Here is a 27,237-nt window from a genome sequence, read left to right on the forward strand (position 1 = left end):
AATGTCTTCATCAGCGACTTGGATGAGGGAGTGAAGTGTACTCTGTCCAAGTTTGCAGATGACACAAAGCTATGGGGAGATGTGGACACGCCAGCGGGCAGGGAACCGCTGCAAGCAGACCTGGACAGGTTGGACAAGTGGGCAGAAAACAGCAGAATGCAATTCAACAAGGAGAAATGCAAAGTGTTGCACCTAGGGAAGAAAAATGTCCAACACACCTACAGCCTAGGGAATGACAAGCTGGGTGGCATGGAAGTGGAAAGGGATCTTGGAGTCCTAGTGGACTCTAAGATGAACATGAGTCGGCAGTGTGACAAAGCCATCAGAAAAGCCAATGGCACTTTATCGTGCATCAGCAGATGCGTGACGAATAGGTCCAAGGAGGTGATACTTCCCCTCTATCGGGCGCTGGTCAGACCGCAGCTGGAGTACTGCATGCAATTCTGGGTGCCACAATTCAAGAGGGGTGCGGATAACCTGGAGAGGGTCCAGAGAAGGGCCACTCGTATGGTTAAGGGCCTGCAGACCAAGCCCTACGAGGAGAGACTAGAGAAACTGGACCTTTTCATCCTCCGCAAGAGAAGGTTGAGAGGCGACCTTGTGGCTGCCTATAAGTTCATCACCGGGGCACAGAAGGGAATTGGTGAGTATTTATTCACCAAGGCGCCCCCGGGGGTTACAAGAAATAATGGCCACAAGCTAGCAGAGAGCAGATTTAGACTGGACATTAGGAAGAACTTCTTCACAGTTCGAGTGGCCAAGGTCTGGAACGGGCTCCCAAGGGAGGTGGTGCTCTCCCCTACCCTGGGGGTCTTCAAGAGGAGGTTAGATAAGCATCTAGCTGGGGTCATCTAGACCCAGCACTGCTTTCCTGCCTATGCAGGGGGTCGGACTCAATGATCTATTGAGGTCCCTTCCGACCCTAACGTCTATGAATCTATACTCATGCACAGTTAAGTGTCTCGTGTAGATGCGCCTACTGAATTTATTTAGTATGCTCTTGCCCCACTGAAGGTGTTTGCTGCAGAGGAACAGGTGCAACTGAAGAACCTTTCCTAATCCTGATTTCACACAACTTTCTGCCTACTTTGGTAGGAAAAAGGTTGTGTTCTATGGTTATAAAGAAAATGAACTTAAAATAAATATTTTTTGCTTTTTAACTGAGGGGACAGCTACCCAGAAGTCAGAAGTCAAAAAAGTCTTTTTCTCTTTAAAGTATTTGGTCCTAAGACAGGAGTCTTTTCCCAAACATGCACAGGCAGTGGTCTGTAGTTTAAACATATATTAGACATACGGCAATTTAACTCTGGAATGACTTCCAAGGATGACTCAACACAATTGTTGTCAAGTACCCTGGGAGAACCATCGTCCAGCTATGACCCCACAATTCTGTGCACTTTAAACTTGGAAAAGCAAATCTGGGTTGAGAGTTCTGTGGAGGCAATTATGTTGAACTTGGGGACTATGCCTGCCAAAAAGCACTATAGGAATTAATTAAGAACTTTTATTTATAAAAGCTGGTGTTACACTTATTGAAAAAGTTTATCAGTTTTAGGAAAACCATCAACAGGAAGCATTTCATAGAAAATAATGCTTTAATTTGCTCTGATTATTCTCCAGAGGCCCTATATTAACCTATCAAGGGTACTGGATTACAGTATATTCAGCAGAAGAATAGTGCCAAACAAAATAAATCCAACTTGATAAAGGTTATTAGGTAAAAATATGATCCAATATTATTTGCATCATGACAGCTAACTCAGAACCAATTTGTATCTTCAATAAATGTATTCCAATATTCAGATAATATATCTGGCTACTAATTGATTATGTTAGAAAACATACTTTTTTAGTGTTTCTCTAAGATTTTTAAATCTTCCCTCAGATGAGACAGTCTTCTGAAGTTTATCCATGAGAGCTTTTGTCTAAAAAAAGAACAAAAAATAAGAGTCATTCCTGATTAAAAAACCCCAACAAAATAACAAAAATACAAGGTATTGGGGAAAAAAATGTTCAAAACCACTTAGACACATTAGTCCCATTTTCAAAAGTAACTCCTAAGAACGTTTTATGCTTTTAACATTAGAAGGTTATTGTATAAAGAAAAGAAACAGTTTTGAGAGCACGGACTGGCTGCTGGACCCCAGAACTCCTCTCTCTACCCCCACACTCCCTGCAACTGAATACCTTAATCACTGGACTAAAAAGTCAGGTGGCCTCTTGCTTGTTTTCTGGCTCTTGCATTCTTGTTTGTTAAGTGCTTAAGGTGCCTTCCCTACCCAGACTATTCCTTAGTCAGATGGCTAGGGCAGTCCCTGGGAGGTGAAAGATGTAATTTTAATCTCCTCAGACTGAGATAGGCTTACAACCACTAGCCTATTAGATAAAACATGGGCACTAACCTTTTGCTGTGTTGTTAAGTGAAAGAGAGTATGGCTGTCACACTTTGTACTTAACTTAGTGCTGCCAGTGTACATTAAGTATGCTTTGAACACAGCTAGCAAATTGGGCTCCTTGGGGACTTAGGCAGACTCTACACTCTCTTTTCCTTTGTACAAGGATTGGAAAAGCATTTAGGATGGAGCAAAGGGCCTAGTTGTTCAGATTATGGTACTGAGCATGCATGAATGGAAACCAAGATTTAGGCACCAGGGGATCTTTGCAATCTAAAATATAGGCACCAACTGAATACATAGGCAATTAATGACTTCTTCATTGGACATGGTGGCAAAGTAGTTTACGGCAGTGGTTCTCAACCTTTTTTGTACCATGACCCATTTGTAAACACTGATGGCCAGTCCCAACCCAGTAAATAGTTTAAGTAGAAAACAGCCCCCTGGCCCTGCTGATGCCCCTCACTCCCAACCCACTGGTCCCCGCCCCTAGGCCCCAGCCCTCCAGTGTGTGGGGTTGGGGGGGAGGTGTGCAGTACGGGGGCCCCCCAAGCAGCCCCTTGCATGGTGGAACTCTGCACACAGTTTCCCACATTTTTCTCCTTTAAAGGAATCCATTTTTAGGGTTTATTCGTGAACTTTTCATTTATGCTTGCAACCCGCTTTTGGGTCGTGATCCACGAGTTGAGAAACACTGGTTTAAGGCATATGTACTATGGCTCCAGGAGTGCAGGAATGAGCCGTGCTCTAGATTCATGCTGATGGCTGCTCTCACTCAATCCATCTATATCTGCATAGGTGCACATTCAAAGGTAGATGGACATGATGCTAGTTTCCATTCCCTTGTGTACTACTGAGCTAGAAACTGGTGTGCCTTAACTGTACTAGCCACTTGACTTGGGTGGAAATTTGACTTTACTTTGAATGAGTTTTGTACCAGCTTGAGTAGGGATATTCTGGTTCACTTTTTATCCCATTTAAATACATAGCTTACCAGTTGGAATCTGGCGCACTGCAGCCCAGGTGCATTGAAGTCATTGTAACATAATTTCCTAAATTTCTACTTTGTTTTAGAAAATGAGACTTAGATCATTTAAAAAAATACTTTTAATTATTTGAGAAATAAATGACATACACAGATGGATTCAGAAAAAAATGGGTCTCATGAGACTAACACTCAACAATACAACTTCAGAGTTGCACTGCACACATTGATACTTCAAACTCAGCCTATAAAATATCCTGTAAAACATCCTCTGCTTTAGTTGCAATCAATGGGAATGGAGGATGTTCAGCACTCCTCAGGCAGCTCTCAGTAAGATCAAGCTATTAAGCAGAATGTGGGTAAGTAAATCTACAAGAAATCAAGAAGTGGAAAAAAGAGATGCAACCCAACAGAGGGACAAATTGAAGCCCAGATTGCTGAAAGACTGTGAACCTGTTTAACCTTAACTGTGTTAGCTGATTTCAGGACTACTGCAAAGCTTGAAGTTAATCATGTGCATCAATCTTTGCATGACTGAAGCATGGTTTAATTGGGGACCACCACCCAGTTCTGCCTCCTAGAAAAAGAATGGAAAATATGCGGGAGAAAATGCAAAGGTGTGAATATGCAAAAAGCTTTGTCGCTCTAGCAAGTTTCCTCCAAAATGCCTGTAGACTTCTGGGCTTGGGAGGACCTCTGACATTTTTTCCAAACTTTCAATGAAGTCAATTGCTGCCTAAAATATTTCATTAATGATACAGGAATGGCAAATGAACAAAATATACAAGTGGTAGAAATGAGATAACAAAACCAGCTGAACTCCTTAGCAGACAACCATACTGTTCTTTCCCCTTCAAGATTATCCAATTAGAACACTGATGTCTTGACATGTTTTGCCTGGATCACTACCTGAAAGGCTATAATGTGTTGTGATGTCTTGCTTACCTGCTTAGAAACTTTAGCCCAGGTTTTCTTCAGTCTGTAGATTGCACTTCTGTTAAAGGCTGATGTGATTTCTAGAACACCATTATAGTTGTGCATACATCGACAAATATCTGCCACTGCTACCCACTTCTCAATTGAGTTAGCACGGGAGCCAACATCAGCATAGTTCATGATTTGTGAGGCAACAAGGTTACTCATCTAACCAAATAAAAAGCCAGAAATCAAAGACTTTTAAATAAAAACATTTGCAAATGACACTATTTAACAATAAGCTGGACCATCTTATGGCTTTTGATTAGCAGAGATTAAAACTATACACTAAAAATTGCTGTCAGAGAGGAGGAAGAGAAATGGTGAACTAAAGGAAAGGTAACGAAAGCACCCAGAGGACCAGTGAGTAATGTCTGCAGCAGTAAGGTTGCTACTGGTGATTGCTCTCAGCAATGTGTAAGGAAATGAGTAAAGACCAAGAATATAAGTAGAGAGTCTGTCAGTATTCATTAAAATGGATGATGGTTAACAGAATTGTTGTTGTTATATTGTCATCCTCTAAAGAAAGAACTTAATTTCATCAGTAGAGCTGTAGAAGATTTCAGTACAGTTCAAAAGGTTCCAATCCATTAAATTACCATTAAACTGCTGGCTGGCAATTCATGAAAATGAGAATCTTTACATGCTTTGATGATTTGTAAGGTTAATCACAAAGAGGCTATAATATTCAGTCACTACTAAATCAGAAATTATATCATGCTGCAGAAACAGACATTTATATTCCAAAGTTTATACATGGTGTCAAGAGTTCCTCAAAGTCATTCTCTATTTTTATAGTTACTTACATCATTAAAATGTTGGCTGGTTTTCATAATATATGGTGTTCTTTCATTTTTATCCAATTTCATCCAGCCCTGCCCAAGAAACTCTCTAGAAATTTAGGTTAAAAAAGAAGAAAAACAAAACAGTTACCAATAAATGAAGTATAAAAACCCATGGCAACTGCATACCAAATGGATTTCAGCTATACCTCATTCTAGCATTCCATTATGCCACTGCTGGAACAGTGAAAAGCCAGAAATACTGTAAAGAACATTTATATTTCTTTCATTTTTCTCTTTTCCTCTGCTCCAGACACTTAGCATTCTAAACCTGTTTAAAACTGCTATTAATGTCACCACAAGAGCTGGAAAGATCAGCCTGCTGTATAACGGGGGTTGAGACAGCATTCACCTTTCCAGATACTGAGCACACCTCCATTATACCTAGCCTGTAGTAACCCAAACCGTAGATTGTAGGTTTGCTCTTAATACACCAAAGACTCTCAACTGGAAGCTAATGCTGAAATATTAACCTGAGATGAAAGCCTCAATGAAAGACTAAGCAGGAATTCATAATTCTATAAAAAAAATATGGCACAGTGAACACACAGTACATACGTAGCAACAGTAATAGAGATATTACTAATTTTAACATTCTTGAACTCAGACTTTCATAATATAAATGGAATATGAGAGAAACAACAACAGAGGTTGGAGATACTATTCAGTTGTGTGTGCAAAATGTTTTGGAGGGATATCAATAGCATGGATCAGCATAGTGCCTAAAATGTTCTTACAAAGTCAGATGTTCTTACAAATCACTCTTTTGAGGATACTTACTCATAAGGTATGCTTCTGAACACTATGTGATCTAAGAGAGTTATTTGCTCTGCAAGCTCCATGGCTGACAAAGTCTCAAAGCACTCCGGTTTTGGACATTCTGACTGCAAAGCACAGGATGGTAATTAACTTCACATGCATGTTAAATAGAACAATATAATATAAATGTTAGGTTATAGAAAAAAAAGGAGTAGTAGGTCAAACAACAACATCATGGGGTTTGATACTGACTTATTGGTATGGAAACTAATGGGAAAGGTCTGAAGTATTATACCAAGGGCATAAAGATACATTGAAGGTATAATACAGGTAGAAGCCTGCGTTCTTCATAACTTTCCACAAAACTGCTTTGCAATACCTACCTTAAATACCACATTAGGCTTGTTTACATCAGTATGCTTAACAGGCTACACAGGAGCACAATGTGGGCAGATACTCAGTTTGTCTAAGAATGGGCCCTCTCAGGGAATATTATACATGGTTCTAAGTAACAATGTTGTTGTGTTGAGGCAAAGATCCTACTGATTCACACCTTGTTTTATATACATGCACATCTTTCCCTGTTTTTTTAATATTGGCAACCACCTAATTCAAACTGAAGTCCAGAAGCTCTGGAAAGCTTATCTTTACCACGCATTTTAAACACGTGTTGTCACTACAGTTTTAAACATCCACATTTATGTTACTGATCTCAAATGGATAAATAAAGGAAAAGGAAAAGCAGCTTGTTACAAATATGGCAGTGAGGCTGCAGGGAGGTTTCATTTTAATGTTTCACATAAAATGCACAACTTTATAAGGGACTGGATATAAAGATGCACTTACCATCTGAATTATGTCCTCTATTTTTAAATGGGCATCATCCTGATCGTCCTGAGAAAGGGCCCTGAAAAATTAAGTGGCAGAACATCCTATATAAAGAAAATTATCTGTGGTTATGAGAATATTTTATCACAGTTCAATGATCATGTTAATTTAAAATAAATGCTAAAGTTGTAGTTGAAAGTCCAATTCAAATATTTCCAGTACTTAACAGTTCACATTTGGTTTTAGAAATAATGTAAAAATGTACTGTACAGTTGTACTGTGAAAATACTGAATTGCTAGGCCTGGGGAATTAAGGCCTGTCGCAAGAATAGTTATGTCACAGGCAGCAGCAACAACACATATACCACTGCATTCTCCCACCAATGTGTCTAAACTCTAACTAGGCATTAGAGGCTTACCCACTGTGACAGAGCACTACCTCCCATTGGACATGCTCCATCTCCAGATGTTGTCCCACTTCTATGAAAACCTATAACACCTCAAGTTTAGCTTCCACATCCATTCAGTACTTGACTTCTATGCTGAGGAGTGCCAAGATAAAATCCAATTGCAAAATTTCCCAATTGGGAACTGGACTAGCACCAGAAAAACAGTGATGGGCAGAGCATCACAAGCTGCTTTTTTTGAGGAAAACATTTGATTGCTAGGTCTCTGAGCTAAATTAGAATTGGCATCCAAAAGGGGAAAAAAAATATATATCTCACAGCCAATTCTCTTAGTCTTCCCTGGCATCATCCAGGTTTCTTAAATTGTTTTTATTAAGAATAAGCCTTTTATCAATGTGCTACCTTGGTGCATAATTATAATATCCTATCTTCTCACTCATTGCTCATTTTTACTTAGCCTGCTAAATTTGTCTGGTAGGAGCTCTTTCATTATGCCCAAAATCTACCTCAACTGAGTTTCAGTCTTAGTAGGGTGCTACTGTAACACAAATAATAAACAATAATAATCATTGCAAAATAATGTTTAATATGCAATTAACCATTAAGTAGTTTGGAATTTAGTTGTTACACAATGAAATAACTACTGTGGCAGGTTGCCATCTCAGAAGTGCATGATGCAATTAAATATGCAGAGAACACCAAGCTGAGAGAGGTTGCAAGCACTCTGCAGGCCACAATAAGAATTCAAAATCACCTTGATAAATTTGAGAAATTATCTTAAATCAATAAGATGAGAATAAATATAAGTGTCTGAATACAAAAAATATCCTTAGGAAGACAAAATCGAATGTTTAAACAAAAAACAGGAAATAACTGGCTAGGCTGGGTGTTGGGACCTAAGAATTATGTTCAGCAACAAACTAGTATGTGATGTTGCAAAAAAAGGCAAGCGTTCTGCTCTACTCAGCCTTAGTTGGGTACTTTGTCCAATTTTGGGCAAGGGTGATTTAGTTACATACTTGGTAAATTAAGTACTGGAACAGACCACCTATGGAAACTGTCATCCTCATTTTTGGTGGGTTTTAGACAAATATCTGTCAAGAGAGCATCTAGTTATACTGATTCTGCCTCAAAACAGAGGGAAAAACTAGGGGGGCTTGTACACGATGGGGGTTTAATCCCCAAGGTTTTATTCTGTGGCCCTAAATTGAAAGGGTGGGACATAAAATAAAACACTGAGGACTAAACTGTTAAAATTTTTCCAATCACATTACAGCAAGGGGCCCGATGTTCTTTTTTTTTTTTTTTGGTTAGAGCCAGAGCCTGCCCACAGAAGGGGAGCGAGCTGCTGGTGAGCTGAGCCGCCCCTGAACTGTTGGAGGGCCCTGGTCCTTCCCTCCATGGTGGAGGTACCCCTCAGGGCCACCTGGGAAGGCTGGTTGTGGGCCAGGTGCTGCCCCAGCTCAGAGGCAGCACCCAACCCAAACCAACTGTTTCCTGAGCCTGGCCAGAGAGCAGCACCTGGCGACCTTCCAGCAAGTTGGCTCAGGGAACGGTTGGATTAGGCCAGGTGCTGCCTCTGAGCCGGAGCAGCACCCAGCCCACTAGCAGCCTACCCGGGCATCCCTGGGGGAGCTGCTGCTGCAGGGGGAAGGACTGGAGCCCCACACAGCTGAGGGGTTGCTCAGCCCCTTGGCAACTCACCCCCCAGCTGTAGGCAGGCTCTGCCAAAAAAAAAAAAAGGATCAGGTGCCTGCTGAAGGCAAAAGCAGTGAGGGGCCTAATTCTTTTTTTCAGTGGAGTCTGCCCGCCTCTCCCACAGCTGGGAAGGGCGAGCTGCCAGTGGGCTGACTGGCCCCTGAGCTGTGGAGGGCCCCGGTCCTTCCCTCCACAGTGGCAGCGCCCCCGGAACTGCCCAGGCAGGTTGCTAGCAGGCCAAGTGTGGCTGCTGAAAGGAGAAGCAGTGAGGATCCCAATCCTTTGGTTCTGTGGCACCTTCCCACCTCTCCTGTGGCTGGGGAGCAATCCAATAGCTGCATCATTGCAATATGCAAAGTTACAAACTAAACTACATCCTGACATAGTTTAGTTTGCAATGATGCAAAGCGATTTAAAACCCCCAAAAGTCTTGTACGTGTACACTGTGATGCCATTAGGCCACACAAAGTGACATTTTCATCATGTGTACCTGTTAATGGCCTCATGCGTACAAGCGCCCTATATGACCAATTCACAGCTCTATAATTCCATAGGAACAGGATTACCCTTTCCTGAGTGGAAAAAGGGTTAAAGGAAAGGATTATAACACTTGAAGATTTTTACTATAAGTTTGAGGTAGAAGGTATACTATGTAGGTGGGGAGGAAGAGTTAGTCCTTCATTCTTCTGTTTTGGGGTGTTGTTGTTTCCTTTCAGTTTGCCAAAGTGAAGGTTGACTAAGTTAAACCTGAATGTAGATACACAAACCAAAAACAAAGAGAAAAGAAAAACAAGTTACAGCATCCAAGAATACTGCTCATCCAAGTTAGAGCCTTCATTTTGGGCCTTTCAAATCCCCACAAAATGTCTTTTCTTCATAGCAAGTCAATCTGTTCTAATTGGGATGCTATGTGGAGTCTTAAATGCTGCTTTTTCAGAGAACACCAGCATGGGGCCAAGGAACATGTAACACCCAGGTTAATCTGTTCATTCTTAAAGCAGCTGATTTTGTGCTTAATTCTTTATGGCAGTGGTGCCCAACTATTTTCCCCCTCGGGCCAGGTGGATGGTGCTCAGTCCTGCCATGGGCTGGATCTGGCTGTTGGGCCTAAACCAGCACACAGGGCGGCGAGGTAGGACCCAATCCAGCCAGGTAGGACCCAGTCCAGCCCAGCCCTGACCTAGCCATGTGGAGTGGGGGAAAAGGGGCATAGCCCAGCCCCAATCTCAGGGTATAGGGAAGGAATAGATGTGGCCTGGCCCTGTTTCAGCTGCATGGAGCTTAGGAGTTTGGCAGTGATGGAGGCATGGCAATATTAACCATGACAATATGCTGAATATGATCCAACAGTGTGCCCTTGTTGCCAAGAAGGCTAATGGCATACTGGACTGCATTGGTAGGAGTGTTGCTAGAAGATCAAGGGAAGTAATTAATTGGATAGGGTGAACAAATTGGAGAAAGTCCAGTGGAGGGCAACAAAAATGTTTAGGGGGCTGGGGCACATGACTTCTGAGGAGACGCTGAGGGAACTAGACTTATTTAGTCTGCAGAAGAGAAGACTGAGAGGGGATTTAATAGCAGCCTTCCACTACCTGAACAGGGGTTCCAAAGAAGATGGAAGTGAACTGTTCTCAGTGGTGGCAGATAACAGAACAAGGAGCAATGGTCTCAAGTTGCAGCAAGGGAAATTTAGGTTAGATACTAGCAAAAACTTTCTCACTAGGAGGGTAGTAAAACACTGGAACAGGTTACCCAGAGAGGTGGTGGAATCTCCATCCTTGGGGCTTTTTAAGACCCAGCTAGACAAAGCCTTGGCTGGGATAGTATAGTTGGAGATTGTCCTACTTTGAGCAGGCAATTAGACTAGATGACCTCCTGAGGTCCCTTCGAACCCTAATTTTCTATAATTCTATGATTTCTTGCCACTGCTTCCTGGCTACCAAATTTCTGGACCCATGAGGAGTCCGCAGTCTGGATACTATGGCTCCACAGGTCATGTTTGGCTTGCAAGCTGGAGGTTGAGCATCCCTCCTCTAGGGTGCTGAATAATGCCATGCATTCTCAACTTCTAACTCACTACTTTTCAGGAGTCACTCATTACCTTGGCAGGATCTGATTGTTACAGGTCAGATCTGGATAAAATACTCAACTGGTTGATACAGCACACATGTATCTGATCACTCCCACTGCCCTGCTTGCCTGAAGTATCTTTTCATCTTTCTGTGAGTTCTTGGTTGGAGGCACATATATACAACATACCTATAATACTAGTATATTGCTACTATTTATTCTCTGAGTGACAGTGGTGTGCCTGGTGGTATAGCAGGGTGATAATGTTGAGTCTCAAATACAGGGGAAACTGCTCAGAATGTTCTTGACCCAGAGAAATATGCTGAGAGGCAATCTGGTCAAAAAGGGCATTTATACACACGCTCTGGGAGTAGGGAGGGGCACTTTACTTAGAGTGGCTCCAAGAGCTGCTCTAATTAAAGTGCCTGGAGTGTCACATGTATCAGCATCCCCGCACTGAAAAATGGTGGTGGGGGGGCTTTAACTGAAGCCTGACAAACAAGCTTTAGTTAAAGCACCCCTGCTGCCATTTTTCAGCCCAGGAATACTGATACATGTGATGCTGGAGTCTACTGGAGCGTGGTAATTACTATACTCCAAGATTAATCAAATCTGCTCCAATGCACTGTAATTACAGTGCATCGGAGCAGCTTTGCTGCACATATATAAGCACCCAAAGGCTCTAAATATTTGACTTTAAACCACTCCTTCTGTTTCTAACACAGAAGCATAGCAGTGTTGAGATTTTGCATAACCATTCTTCTAATCCCTCGTTCTTAAGAGATTCTGGTGGATTTTCTCTAACCCAGTATTCTGAGCAAGAAAAGGCCTCCCTTTTTATTATTAAAAGACTGCTATGTCTTTAGCAGTTAATTATCCATCCCTGCTGCACTGGCATAATTAAGACTACTTGTTCTGATGGCACCAGTAGTAGCTTCCATTCTGTGAGTACCAGGATTTTTAGCATCAGTGCTAGTTTCCAACTATGGAAAAACAGTTTCTTTTCCTTTCAGCTCAAACTCCAAGGTCCATCCCAAGTATCTGAAGCACAAAAGGGTGATGTGGCTAGCTTTGTGTCCTTTGGTTCCCTAGCTTGATGACAAGGTAACTATGCACAGCTTGCCCAACTGGAGGTACACTCTTCTAGGCCCATTGCAAATCACCTTAACCACTCTGCTACCATGTCCCCCAGCCTCAGATTTATGGCTTAGAAACCTGAATAGGGATGATGTTTTCTTTCACTGAAAGAAATGCATTTCTCTCTCTACAGTTACTTTGATGGTGAGGAGAAAGTTCAGGTTCAGGTCAGAAGAGAAATGGCAAAGAGAAAGAAAAGTGTTCTTCATCCAAGAGACAATTCATCTCTCACTGAGAATGAAATAGAATTCCCTATCTAAGTTTATCCTTTGGAAATGAAGGTACTAGATGAAAAATAATCAACTTTCTCTTTCATGTCTCCTACATTTAAACAAGTCTTAACTTCTTTTCCAAATACTTCAGATACTGGTTATTTTCATCTACAAGAAACTTCTTTAAAGGTCTGAATTAATACAAGCTAACTAACTTCTCATTCTCTTATCTGTCAATATGAAAGAAAAATTAAACATGTTAGCTAAGGGTTTTGAAATGTATTGTCCAATGGTGCAATAGGCTTGCTCACCTACTTAAAACTGTAACTCTCTATATTTCAAATACATTTTGATGTTAAGGATGAAATATTTCTTAAGCAATGATCTTTTTGAAGATGGGGCTGTTTATCAGCCAAAACTATTCACTGTAGTATGAATCCAGCCCATACTTTACACATGGTTGCTTGGTTCAGTGTTTGCAACCTGTTTGTATCTCAATAGCACTGAAATTTTGCCCAGAGTTTCAGGTTTACTTACTAAGTCATATTAAACCTCAAGCCCTATTTCCAGCAGAAAACATTTCAGCAAGACCTACTTGGTTTTAAGGAATAATATATTTTTAAAAAGCTTTTCTGCCCTGCGGAGATGTCCTGTCAGCCTGGTCAACCAATAATTCTTCATGCAAAGAATACCAGCTCTGCTGCTTGTTGACTTGAAGATGCATGGAGCACTTTACAAGTAAACACAAACAGCTTCTTTGCCATCCAGTTTTCCCTAGAGGTGACCATAAGACTTTCTTTTTAACACTAAAATCTGCTTGTGAAATATATATTCTACCCTACCCATTTACAAGCTGGTGGAAGAATGAAAGGAACCACTGGCTGTGGCCAGATGAATGCAGATGTGCGATATGAGGCACCACAGAGCCATCTGCAGTGCCCCACACTGCACATGCAGGCATTATCCGCACTGCTACCATGCAGGGAGTTTTTTTGACCCTGGGATATCCTTAAAAAAGTGGGGCATGCCTTAAAAAAGTGGGGCAGCACCCATGGAGGCAGTGTGCACCACCCAAAATCAGACCCTGGCCTGCCAGAGCCACATTGGCTGCCAGCCAGGCTCCCAGCTGCAGGAGTAATGCAGCTGCTGGGAGGCCCCCAGGACTGGTGAGGCCAGCACAGTTGCTGGCCTTAGCCTCCCCTACCCAACCTGCGGTAACCTGCTGCACACGTGAGGGCACTGCCTCCATGTGCGCTGCCCCACTTTTTTAAGGCGTGGCACAGGTGCTCCCTGCGGACAAGCAGCAACGGTACAAGGTGTCACTGCTTCTTGTCCCTGGGGAAACAAATGTCTGCACTTGTGTGGATGTGGCCATTGAAGCCCAATTTTCAAAGAAAGGCATGTGTAAAAAGGTGGGCTGGAATATACATATACACCTACCATTGCTGGGTCTGTCTTCAAAAGTGATCCACCTGTAGCTGGTCAGTGGATTGTGCCTGAACATTAGCTCAAGGCTCAGAATCCCTGGGAAATCTGTGACTTTTTCTTGACTCCCAGAATGCTCCAGGTGAGGTCACATTTAGAGACACTGGGCATGTGTAGACAAAATGGGGGCCCTAAATTGAAGCGGTGGGTTTTTAAAAACACTGTTTCAATTTAGGGCCATTAAACCTGGGGGATGTCATGCACACACCCGACATATCTGCCTCTCCAGAGGTGGGGAGGGGAGGGTAAGCTGCTGGCGGGTGGAGCGGTCCCTGGGCTGTGGGGAGGGCTGGTGCTTCCTTCCGTGGCAGCAGTGCGCCCCCCCTCCAGGTGACACCTGCCTGCAGGCACCTGGCTCAGGCAGATCCAGGGGGCAATGCAGCCACGAAGGGAAGCACCAGGCCCCCGCACAGCTCTGACAGTCAGGCAGACTTCAGGGGGGAAAAAAAAAAGATCAGGCTCGCCGCTTTTTTTTTTTTCCCTCTCTGGTGTGGAGCCTGCCTTCCCGCAGAGTCCCTGAGCTGCATGGAGCCTGGTGCTTCACTCCACAGCTGTAGGGGCAGCAAACTAAAACTGCTCAGAGAAGATTTAGTTTGCTGCGCCCCAAGTCATATAAGGTGCATTATGCTGCTGAGTTTGCTAGAGTGGCTGTAATTAATGCACAAAATGCCACCATGGCATGCAAACACCGACACCACTAAAGCAGTACAAAAGCAGCTAGCCCACTTTAAAGTGTCATGCACACATGCCCTTGGTTTCATCTACACACAGACACTGCTGCTAATTTTACCCTCAGTTCTTTCCACTTCCTGAGAATACAGAGTAGACTATAAAGAAGAAGAATGTGAGGAAAGTACATCTGATAATTAGAGCTGGACAAAAGTAAAAAATTCTGTTTCATGATAAATTTGAGATTTTACTTTCTCTTTCATGAAAAAACAGGAGTGAGTACAGTTAGTACACTCTTCTGAAACTTGGAACAACAGGGCTGTCCAACTGGTGGTCTGTGGGCCACGTACCATCCATAAGGGACTAATTTGCAGCTCCTAGGCTCTCACCCTCCCTCCTACAGCTTCTGTATCTTGTCATGGCCTTGGTGCAAGGAGCCCACAGGAAGAACATAGGAGGAGCCCAGAGCTAGAGTTGCCCACATGACAGGGGAACCTGTGGCTGGGGAGCCAAGGAAGAGGCTGGGATCATAGAATCATAGAAGTAGGGTTGGAAGGGACCTTGTAGATCTTCAAGTCCGACCCCCTGCCTGGGCAGGAGGAAAACAGGGCTCAAATGACCCCAGTCAGGTAGGCATCAAACCACTTCTTAAAGACCCCCAGGGTAGGAGCCAGCACTGCTTCCCTAGGAAGTTGGTTCCAGATCCTAGCTGCCCTAACTGTGAAGTAGTTCTTACGGATGTCTAATCTAAACCTACTCTCCAACAACTTGTGGCTGTTATTCCTTGTTATCCTGGGGGGCGCTAGGGGAAACAAGGTCTCCCCCAAACCCTTCTGGTCCCCCCTAGTGAGTTTATAGATGGTTACCAGGTCCCCCCTCAGCCTTCTCTTGTGAAGGCTGAACAGGTTCAGGTCGGACACAGTACTCCAGCTGCGGCCTGACCAGGGTCGCGTAGAGGGGGAGGATCACCTCCTTGCCCCTACTTGAGATGCACCTGTGGATGCACAATAGGGTCCGGTTAGCCCTGCCGACCGTGACCTCGCATTGTCGGCCCATGTTCATCTTGGAGTCAATGATGACTCCAAGATCCCTTTCTGCCTCCGTGCTCTCAAGAAGGGAGTTTCCCATCTTATAAGTGTGCTGCTGGTTACTACTGCCCAAGTGCAGCACCCTGCACTTGTCAGTATTGAAACGCATCCTGTTTTTGTTAGCCCACCCCTGCAACCTATCCAGGTCTTGCTGCAGTCTTTCCCTCTCTACTAGCATGCCCACCTCACCTCACACCCACAGCTGCACTAGCAGGACAGCAGAAACGCACCTGTGGCTCATACTGATGAGGTCCATTGGTAATGCAACCCCAGGCTGCTTAGAAGCTGGAGATCCTTGACATGGAATATTAGCTAGTTTGAGGTAGAACTCTTTTCCCCGCTTCCTCACTCCTATCCTGGGCCCAAGAAAACTTCCAAACAAAATTTTATTTGAAATTGAAAGATTTTCACAAAAAACGTTAGTTTTGAAATTGCAATTCCCAAGAAATTTTTTGTGTGCATCAAAAAAGCACAACTGGCTTTACTTGTAATTCTTTGCACTCCAAGAACAATAACTACAGGTGAATACTTTCTCTTCTTTCTTTGAGTATTGTCAGATTAGAATTCTATATTTCAGAGAACAAAATCCCTTTTCAAAGAAGGGATAAGAGAAGATTAATTGAACAATGTCAGCTCTTTCAAATACAGTATTAGAATTTGAGGTCAAGAGATTAAAGCTATGCAGAAGGATGAACTATTGGGTAACAGCTCTATACATCTCTACCACAGGACAGTCGGCCCTGGGAGCTCTCTCAGGCTACCTACCTATAGGACTAAATGATCCATTTCTTAACAAGTGTTGCAAATTTATCCCTCTCCTAACACTGCAAGTGTAAACAATATACACTTTAGGAGACTCAAGGAATAATTTTGTTCTCTTACAATAGTAATTAAAAATCCTCTTAGGATTCAAAACTTGTAATGCCCCAGAATAATGAACGGTAGAAAAAAGGTACTGGTAATTTAGAAATCTGATTCGATGAAAATTAGTTATCATTAAGGGTGCAAACAGAAGTGACAATTTTCACCCAATCTGAACACAGAAAGCAGTTTATAGCTGTGACCAAACACAAGTGCATGGCTGCAGACAACTTAAAAAATGAACAATCAGGTGAAAATCTGAAGCGGGGGGGCAGCTCCAATTCACCTACCCCACCCTTCAGCACCAGCTGGGGAGCCTCCCCAAGAATAAGCTCCCTCCACTGCCTTTCCCCCTTCCCATTCTGAAAACAGTAAACACTGGTAGAGAGCCATGGCTGTCGCTTTGGGAACCTGGCTGGAGACTCCCAGCCCACAACTAGATTCCCCTCCCCCCTAGAACCAACAGTAAACTTGTGTTTGCTCTTGGGTAATGGTGTAACTCAGAGTGCTTTGCAGAACAGGTTCTGAGTTACAGCTGGGAGCTGCACTTCTGTCTGCACCTTAAGTGGATGAAGTTGGGGTAAGGGCAAGACACCTCCCTTTTTCTGATATCAGTAGGGGGTCATTCATTGAAACACCAATTTTTCCGAGCTACAAGAAACAAAACCTTGCTTGTAAGCGGCCTAAGAAATGGAATCCTCAGAGGACATAACTACATAAGACATTTATTGCGAAACTAATTAGCTCCACAGTAAACATCTCAGCATCTACATGTGCACCCCTATTAGGATGCAGGAAACTAATAAACTCTGCAGTATTTACAAGTACTACCCTGCTGCAGAGTTTTTTCATGCACAGCATCACATATGTAGACACTAACCCTTCTGGCTGGGGCATGAGGGTGCTTCAGTGAGGGGGCTGCCTACCAGCTATCCCCATACTGAAGCACTCTTGTGCCCCAGCCAGCCCCTCTGCAGCACAGCGAGCCCGATCGGAGCAGCCCCAGGCTGGCAGATGGACTCCCGGGGCCCCCTGCCAGCCGAGGCTGCTCTGACTGGGCTCCATGTGCTGCACATGAATAAAATCCAGAGCTGATTGGTCCAGAGTTAATTGCTCCTAGGCGAATGTTCAAATGGTGCAGCTAGGAGCAAAATATTCCAGAGCAATAAGCTCTGGAATTTATTCATGTGCACTAATTGCATGTGTAGATGTACCCAACGAGTAATAACAGAGAAAACACTCCCCTACGCCTAAATTTAGGAAAAATCTATTACGTCATTCGATTTGACTAATTCCAGAATTAGGCTTGGAGTCAGGAATGGCACAGTAGGGAGAAGCCATATCTAAATGTCAGGGAAGAGAAACTAATGTTCACCACTAATCCCTTCCTCACATTCAGCACTGATCCTTTCCTCACACTATACCTTAATTTTTAGACCTGGGAACCTGTTTATCAGTACCCACACACCTGGAACTTTGCATTTGGGTACAAGAGAACTTTGGTGCCATTAACTTTAGATTTCTTAGAGGTGACTCAAACACCAGGGGACAGGAGCAGCGTCTCCTCTTTTACTTCTCTAGATTTCTTGATTCCATTGAAAATAATTGTAGAACTGAGTCAGAGGTAACCTAATCAGCCTCTCAAACCTTCCAAATTTTCCTAACACCAATGATTTCTTTCTTTTGGGTATCTCTGTATTGAGATTTTAAAGAAGGGAGTGAAGTCAGTTCCAACTCTGAATCAGCAATAAGATGACAACTTGAAGGACCAGAAGGAGACCTTACCACAGCAGCAACTGGCAATGTATGTGTAAGAGGTCACACCCCCATAAACAGTCTTGCATAGAATCACTGTGCAAGTGTCCAGAGTTTTTCAGAGGGTCTGGGATTTGGTTCATTGCAGAAGTTATCTCCCAAGAGGAATGTAATCTACAGACAATACTTGTTCAGAAGTTCTTGTCAGTACAAAATGGAAGAAGTCTAAAAAAATGTGCTCACAACTTTATGGTCGGGGGAGAGAACTGAATGTTTGCATATGCATGGGTTGGGGCGAGAGATTACACAAATCGTGATTTTATACATTGGAACCTACAAATCAAGGCTAGTGGAAGAGTAAGGAAAGGCTCATCCTTATTTAATTGGCAGGTGACAATACACATAGGTCTTGGGAGGAAACTGACTACTGTTTTGTTGTTTTGTCTTTTCAGTTTGCCACATAAGTGTATTGAGATTTTAGATAAAACTGCACAATTTTTTTTTTTATTTTAAAACTATCCTAAGAGCTGGAAACCCATTTTATTCACATGAATTAAAAGTTCTGGTGTACGGTCCTTCCTTCCTTCTCATGTACCTTCTTGTTCAAATCTGACACTGCTACACTAAGCACTTCTGCTATTGCCTCTAACTTGCAACCTTTGGGCTGTCAACTGTCTCTTAGTGCCTGCACCACCCCAACCCCCTGGTGAAGGGTTGTGATGTTTGACAAGGGGCACATCTACATGAGATGTTTACTGATGCAGATGTCTCTGCATCTACATGTGTGCCTCTATTAGGGTGCATGAAACTAATAAACTCCACAGAACTTGTAAAAACAAGTACTAGCCTGCTGTGGAGTTTTCTTGTGTGCAGCAGCACACATGTAGATGCTGCCTGGCTGGCCAGGTCACAAGGGGGCATCAGTGTGGGGGCGGCCTGCTGGCTAGCCCCACACTGAAGCAACCTCGTGCCCTAGGCAGCCCCTCTGCAACACACTGAGCCCAGTCGGAACAGCCCTGGGCTGATGCCAGCCAGGGCTGCTCTGACCAGGCTCAATGTGCTGAGCAAGAATAAACTCCAGAGCAATATACTCCAGAGTTTTTTGCTCCCAGGCACATGCTCAAGCAACATGCCCAGGAGCAAAAAACTCTAGAGCAATAAGCTCTGGAGTTTATTCGTGCACATCAATTGCATGTGTAGATGCACCCAGGCTGAATAATTTTTTACCAAAACCAGAATTGTCCTGATTCTGTTTTGCAAGATTGTGGAGGCATTTTAGAGGCATAAAATCTTGTGGAATTAATTTATCTTAACCAGCTGACTACTGCTAAATTCATAATGTATATACTGTATAGCAAACACCTGTCTATGTCTGCTAAATATAGACCCAAAGAGTTTTAGTACACACACCTTGTATAATGCAAGACCCTGTGTGACAGCACCATTTACCCATATATTACAACCTCACAATCTACTGACTACCTTAATGTCAGTTTAAATCATCCACACTATCATCTTAAAATTTATGCGACTTTCATCTATAAGTTCCCAAATAACTTCACAATATAAAAACGATGTGCATGGATTGTTTTTAGAGAAAGTTTTAGCTGCTGATGAAACAAAGTCACATATAGCATGAAATACAGCAACAGCTCAACATCACAGAACAGCAACACAGTATAATTGTTGTTAGCAAATGCATTTAATTAGATGGTATGTAAACACTCAAAGTAGGAACTGGTTAGCACACAAGGGTTAGGTAGAGACATCCAAATAAGTATGGCTGAGTTCTGTCCTGGTTTTCCCCATCAGACTTTCAGAAAACCTGTTTAATTAACAAGTAATACAAATAATTTAATCTTTGGAAAGGAAACTAGTTTTCAGGCAAAATCAGTGCACTTTTTTTTCTTTTTTGTGTGTTGGATGACTACCATGCCAAATAGAATTACCTGATAAAAGACTGAAAATCATGAATTTTTCTGTGTTGGCAAGTATCTGTTAGTATCCAAGCATGTACATTGGTATGGTACCAAGAAAAGGTTCAGCCTTTTGTTCTAGAGACGGGATTATCCGTTGTCTGTCACATAAAAGTAGGAGACAGGAGTGAATTAACATTTAAAAGGACTTTCATTCCCCTAATGCCAGATGAAGGCTGGAAACAGCTCAGCAATGATGAGGCGTGTCCCAGCATGGTTTCACTACATTATCTCTGTGTTTAGAGAGAAAGCAGGTAGGGAAGGCCATACTTGGCATCCTCAGGAGTACCATGGAAGCAGCATAGACCTAGCTTTAGAGCCCCTTTATTATGCTCTTATTCTTTTTACTTGGTGTAAAGGGACTAGCAGGGTAGATAAGATCTCACTCCTGTTCACAGCAAGCAAACAGTTGTCCCATTACCATCTGTTTGAGAATTTGCTGCTGTATCTAGTGATGACTGTTAATTACATTAGCTGAAAGCCTCTGATAAAATGAGTTATTGTAAAGACTGGCTTCTGATTTTTGTCAACTGCTGATTTCAAAGGTAACCTGCATTGAGATTTAGGTTTTCTTTTCGCACCTTCTTTTTGTAATGCCATATCTACATCTATATCCATCCAAATCCATATCTATATTCACATTGGAAAGATATTCTTCTAAACCAGAAAGCCTAGTATGTTCTTTAAATGACGTTAGGCGTGGCAGTTTGTTTGAGCCTTGGGCTTTGCAAGTTTCAGTCCAATATATACTTGTTAACATTTCCTGAACACGTTTAATGAAATCATTAATGCAGCTTTTAGACCAGTGATTCTCAGTCAGGATGCTGTGACATCCTGGAGTGCCTTGAGATCCTTTCAAGGATGCCATGGCATGCCACACAATAATAGCACTGTGAGATATGCAAACATGAGTCACAAGATAAACCCAGAAATTTCAAATAGGAATCCATAGTGTTAAGAACATTCTGAGCTATTGTGAGCTGAATTCTTCATAACAGAATTGCTCTATTTTTCTGTAACCAAAAAGCAAGTGAAAACTAAGAGCTGACTTTTATGAAGAGTGCCTTGAGTCTAAAAACATTGAGAACCACTGATTAGACTAACACAGTATTAACTGGCAATACTAGAATTTGTCTTTTGGGCAGGTGACAAGCTTCAAAAGTTTGTCTGTACTGTTCTAACAAAAAATCAGATTTGTAATCATAGATTTATAGATAATTAGGGTTGGAAGGGACCTCAGGAGGTCATCTAGTCCAGCTCCCTGCTCAAAGCAGGGCCATCCCCAACTAGATCATCTCACTTAAAGCTTTGTCCAGCCAGATATTAGAAACCTCCAAGGATTCCTCTGAGGGTTTAGAACAGGCTTTCCGCAGAGGTGGTAGAGTCACCCACCCTGGCAATCTTCAGAAAGTGTCTTGATGCCCATCTTGTTGGGGTCATCTGACCCCAGCAGTCTTTCCTGCCCAAGTGCAGGGGGGGATAGACCCGATGATCTGTAAAGTCCCTTTCAGCCCCTAAAAACTATGAAATGACAAAAACTATGAGGCAGAATCAAACTAAGTTATGCATTTTTCTGTAAGTGCCGTAGCTTAGCTTGATAACAAACAGAACACACATTCACCTTCTGGTGAGGGAGCAAATCTTAGAATGGATTCTGCCATTTTAAACCAGTCAATATGTGCCAAACCTCTGTTCTGTTACAGGTATAGACTGGTTTTGTGTGCTGAACATTTGTTCTACTATGCATACAGACCAGTTTCCGATCACTTATACCAGTAAAAGTTTAATGTTTATACCTGACCTAGAGTTAATAACTTTGCCATTCTTCTTAAAAGGACTGGAGGATTTTTAATAACTATAATTACTTGGGACCTTAGTTTCACACCTCTTTGGAAATGACCAATCTCATTTCGTGCTATGACCAGGTGACATATCACCTGGACAAAGGGGAGAGGTTGATGTCATATATTTGGACTTTAAAAACCTTTGACCTGGTGTCCCATGATGTCCTCATGGAAAAATTGGGCAACTGAAGTCTTGACTACTCTACAGCCTGATGGCTGGGGAACTGGCTCTGATGTCGGACCCAGAGAGTGGTAGTTGATGGAACTGAATCAACATGGTACTGAGTGACTAGTGGTGTCCTCCCCTAAGGCGATCCGCTGGCTGGGGAAATGGCTCCGTGGTCGGGCTCAGAGGGTGGTGGTTGACAGAAGTCAATCGTCATGGTGCGCTGTGACCAGTGGGGTCCCTCAAGGCTCTGTCCTTGGCCCAACACTATTCAACATCTTCATTAATGATGTGGACATTGGTATCAGAAGCAGACTGGCCAAGTTTGCTGATGACACCAAACTTTGGGGTAAAGCGTTCACACCTGAGTACAGGAGGGTGATCCAGGCTGACCTTGACAGGCTCAGGAGATGGGTGGATGAGAACCTGATGGTGTTTAAAACCGAAAAATACAAGTTTCTCCACCTTGGGAAGAAAAACCTGCAGCGTGCTTATAGGCTCGGCAGTGTTATGCTAGCTAGCACTACGGACGAAAAGGACTCGGGGGTCATGATTAACCACAAGATGAACATGAGCCTTCAATGTGATGCTGCTGCTAGTAAAGCAAGCAAAACACTGGCTTGCATCCATAGATGCTTCTCAAGTAAATCCCAGGACGTCATTCTCCTGTTGTACTCGGCGTTGGTGAGGCCGCAGCTGGAGTACTGCGTCCAGTTTTGGGCTCCACAATTCAAAAAGGATATGGAGAAGCTCGAGAGAGTCCAGAGGAGAGCCACGCGCATGATCAGAGGTCAGGAAAACAGAGCTTATGATGAGAGGCTGAGAGTCATGGGACTTTTCCACCTGGAAAAGCGCAGGCTCAGGGGTGATCTGGTGGCCACCTATAAGTTTATCAGGGGTGCTCACCAGGATCTGGGAGAATGCCTGTTCACCAGAGCACCCCATGGGATGACAAGGTCGAACGGTCACAAACTCCTCCATGACCATTTCAGGCTGGACATAAGGAAGAACTTCTTTACTGTCCGAGCCCCCAAGATTTGGAATAGACATTTGGATGTTTATCTTGCTGGGATCCTATGACCCCAGCTGACTTCCTGCCCCTGGGGCAGGAGGCTGGACTCGATGATCTTCCAAGGTCCCTTCCAGCCCTAATGTCTATGAAATCTATGAAGGCCCTGTTCTTGGACCTGTACTCTTTAATGTCTTCATAAACGATCTGGACACTGGTATCAAAACCAGACTGGCTAAGTTCGCTGATGACACCAAACTTTGGGGAAGAGTGTCCACACTTGAGGACAGGCTGGTGATCCAAGCCAACCTTGATAGGTTTGCAAGGTGGGCAGATGAAAACCTCATGGCATTCAATACAGAGAAATGCAAGGTGCTCCACCTCAGGAATAAAAATCCGCATCATACTTATAGGCTCGGCAATACTACACTCACTAGCACCATGACCATAATACTGCAGCTGGCAAAGCGAACAAAACTCTGGCTTGCATCTACCGATGCATCTCAAGCAAGACCCAGGATGTCATCCTCCCGCTGTACTCAGCGTTGGTGAGGCCACAGTTGGAGTACAGCATCCAATTCTGGGTTCTACAATTTAGGAAGGAGGTGGAGAAGCTTGAAAGGGTATAGAGGAGGGCCACGTGCAAGATCAGAGAGCAAAAGAACAGGCCTTTTGAAGACAGGCTGCGAGCTATGGGACTCTTCAGCCTGGAAAAGCGCAGGCTCAGAGGTGACTTGGTGGCAGCCTATAAGCAAATAAGGGGTGTGCATCAGGATCTGGGGGAATGCCTGTTCACCAGAGCACCACAGGGGATGACAAGTTCCAACAGTCATAAACTCCTGCAAGACGGTTTTAGGCTGGACATAAGGAAAAACTTCTTTACTGTCTGAGCCCCCAAGGCCTGGAACAGAGTCCCCACAGAGGTGGTGCAAGCACCTACTCTGGACACTTTCAAAAAACATTTGGACGTTTATCTTGCTGGGATCCTTTGCCCCTAGCTGACTTCCTGCCCCTTGGGCAGGGGGCTGGACCTGATGATCTTACAAGGTCCCTTCCAGCCCTAATGTCTATGAAATCTATGAAAAGCACGGTATGCTTTTTTCCCCGGCCTCAAACAGAGACTTTAGTGCATTATTCACTCACAGGAAATAGTGTCACATGATAAAACATCAATACCTCTTTCTAGAGCACCTAGTTGATCCCTGAAACTCTCCTGAAAATGGTATTAATGCTTGCTGTTTAGTCTGAGAGATCTGTCAGGAAGGATCAGGGTAAAGGTTGAATGCAAAGTAAAAGAGAAGATGGTTTTGCAGGAGAAGAACTCAGAAGATCTGTATTCTCTTCCTGATGATGCCAAGATTTCTTATGTGACCTTGAGTAAATCACTGTAGCTGTGTTTTAATTCCCCACTTTTAAATTGAGGATGATAATATTTCTACTACCTCCAGATAGAGAATATATCTCTAACAGAGGAAACTGAAAAAATGCTATGCAGAACATGAAAAAAAAGAATGAAATGTGGAATTTTTGTTTTGTTCCAAAATTTTGCTGGAATGTTAAATGTTTTAATAAAAAAACAAATTTTTCAGAATATTTTAGATTTTAATTCCAGTATGCCTTTTTCTCCCCTCCTTTTCCTTTTTTCAGCTTCTTCAAACTCATCTTTTGGGAGTTTCCACTTTTTCATTTGGATCATTTTTACCAAATTTCATGAAACATTTTGGCCATATTACGGCCAAAGGTGATTTTTCATTAATAAAAATGGTTAACGGAAAAATTTGACCAACTTTACTTATTAATGTGTCTGATGTGCTCAGATACAACAGTAATGCATGCCATAAAAAATCACAGGAAAAGAAATATGCATAATTTAAAAGAGCAATTGAGCAAAGAATTACAGTGGGAGGAATTTACTCACAAGGCCCATGGCCAGACGAGTGCAGTCATGTGGTATACAGCACCGAAGACCTGCCTGCGGCACCACACACACCGCACATTTCCTGTGCTGAGACCTTGCAGATTTACCCCTGGTAAATCCTGGGGTCAAAAAACCCACATAGAAAAGTGGGGCAGTACATGTGGAGGCAGCGTGTGCCGCCCAAAACCAGAGCCTGGCTGGCCAGAGACACACTCCGGCTGCCAGCCAGGCTCCTAGCTGCAGGAATGATGTGGCTGCAGCTTCCCCAGCCCCCAGGGCTCCAGGTAAGGCTGCTGGGGCCAGCCCAGTTGTTGATCCCAGCATCCCCTTCCTCACCCGGGGTAACCTGCTGTGGGCCAGAGGATGCATGGTATGGGCATTCCCTGGGGACAACTAGCATCAGCATAAGTTGCACCATTGCTAGTTGTCCCAGGGAACCAAACATCCGTGCTCATCTGGACATGGCCAAGTAGTTTAAGAATAATCTTTGATCTAATTTTTTTTAAACAAATAATTAATTTTTTAGGCAGCAAGTTAACAGAGTTAACATATAAGCTTAACTCATTAACTCAAGCCAACTGGAAAGCCTGCTGTGCCCTCGCTTCCCCAAAGCCCCACAGTGACCCCCTGCAGCTGCGGAGCACCCTGCCAACCCCCAACACAGCCAGAGGTAAGCGGGGCTTGTGGTGGGAGGGGGTTAACCCCAGGCAGTGGGAGGAGGCAGCTGAGTGGGCCGAGGAGGGTCTCGCCCCGTCCCGGCCCCTACTTTGCCCAGCCCCCCCAGGGAGCCACGTGACCGGAGCCTCGTGAACAGGCCGCACAAACAGGCATACTTGTCTGCCTGGCACATGAGTTTGCACAGGAGGGTGAGCAGGAGGGCCCGAGGCCCTGCCTGTGCACCGCCTTGGGTAGGCATTCCTAGCTGTAGCTGGCTCACCAGCAGCACGACACGGACGGGGACACACCGCACCCTGAGGGTCCCCTCGGGACCTGTAACCTGCCCCCCTCTGGCTCCTCAGAGACCTCTACCCAGACAGAGCCCATGGTTCGGGGTTCCATGCAGACGGAGCCTCTGGCTCTTGGCTGCGGGGGCTGCCTGTCACTTTTTCAGGCTCTGGGGCCCGGGAACATGGCCACCTCCCCTTGTGAGGTCTGCTCCCTTTTGGAGGAGCTCCATGCTGCAGTCCAGAGACTGCGTGTCATCAGGGACTGTGAGCAGGAGATCGACTCCTACTGCTAGGCCCTTCTCCTCTGGGAGATGGAGGGTAGACCATGGTCTCCCTCCAGGACAAGGGAGGACTCAGGGACCTCCCTATTCTGTGCAGCCAAGGGGATGGACCAAGGTGGTCAAGGGATGCAAGCCCCGCCACACCAAGGTCCCCCCATCGCTGGAACTTTGCAACAGGTACAAACCTCTTGCAGCCCCAGCAGAGCCTGCTAAGTTGCCAGCTCCTGCAGACAACATGGGCTCTACTGTAGCTACCACCGCAGCTCTCCTTAAGACAAAACGCAAAGTGTTTGTCGTGGGAGACTCCATCCTGAGGGGGACTGAGGGGGAAATCTGCTTCCCCGACCCCTTAGCCCGAGAAGTTTGCTGCTTCCCAGGAGCCCATATCCGAGGCATTGCGGAGAAGATCCCTAAGCTCCTCCAGCTCACTGACCACTATCCTCTGCTCCTTATCCATGTGGGCACCAATGACATGGCTCAGAGTGCTCCCAGCTAGGTCATGAAGCGCTACAGGGATTTGGGAGTGGGGCTAAAGGGTCTGGGGGTGCAGGTGGTGTTTTCTTCGATCCTCCCAGTCTCGGGCTACGGGCTGAGGAGGGAGAGGAGGATCCAGGTAGTAAACTAAAGACTGTGGTGCTGGTGTCATCAGGAAGGCTTTGGCTTCCATGACCACAGCCTGCTCTTTGGTGAGAAAGGCAGCGAGCTGCTGGGAAGGGACAGCCTCCTCCCCACTGGGGAGGAGGCTCTTCTCAGCCAGACTGGCTGACCTGCTCCACCACGCTTTAAACTAATTTCGCCGGAGGATGGGGGGGACTACCGCCACTGCTGGGCGGCTAAGCAACCCTTGCAAAGCTAATAGGCCAAGGCACTTAAGGGAGCCCACCCTTGCCCCAGCCCTGGAACAATCTGTAGGCAAGGGAAGCGCCCCCCAA

The 27,237-nt window shown here is 44.2% G+C and overlaps 1 protein-coding gene across 1 annotated transcript in view; it reads right to left on the bottom strand.

The window, feature by feature from the left end:
- Positions 1-27,237, bottom strand: part of RASGRF2 (Ras protein specific guanine nucleotide releasing factor 2) — a 213,336-nt gene that overhangs the window by 10,471 nt on the left and 175,628 nt on the right. Inside the window, exons 20-24 of the mRNA XM_025214753.1 lie at positions 6,801-6,861; positions 5,976-6,079; positions 5,160-5,244; positions 4,324-4,521; positions 1,846-1,925 (exon numbers count right to left, since the gene is read on the bottom strand). Of these exons, the coding sequence (XP_025070538.1) occupies positions 1,846-1,925; positions 4,324-4,521; positions 5,160-5,244; positions 5,976-6,079; positions 6,801-6,861 (528 nt within the window). The remainder of the gene's footprint in view (positions 1-1,845; positions 1,926-4,323; positions 4,522-5,159; positions 5,245-5,975; positions 6,080-6,800; positions 6,862-27,237) is intronic.

This window comes from Alligator sinensis, unplaced genomic scaffold (assembly GCF_000455745.1).
Source record: "Alligator sinensis unplaced genomic scaffold, ASM45574v1 scaffold541_1, whole genome shotgun sequence".
In the NCBI taxonomy this organism is placed as follows: domain Eukaryota; kingdom Metazoa; phylum Chordata; order Crocodylia; family Alligatoridae; genus Alligator; species Alligator sinensis.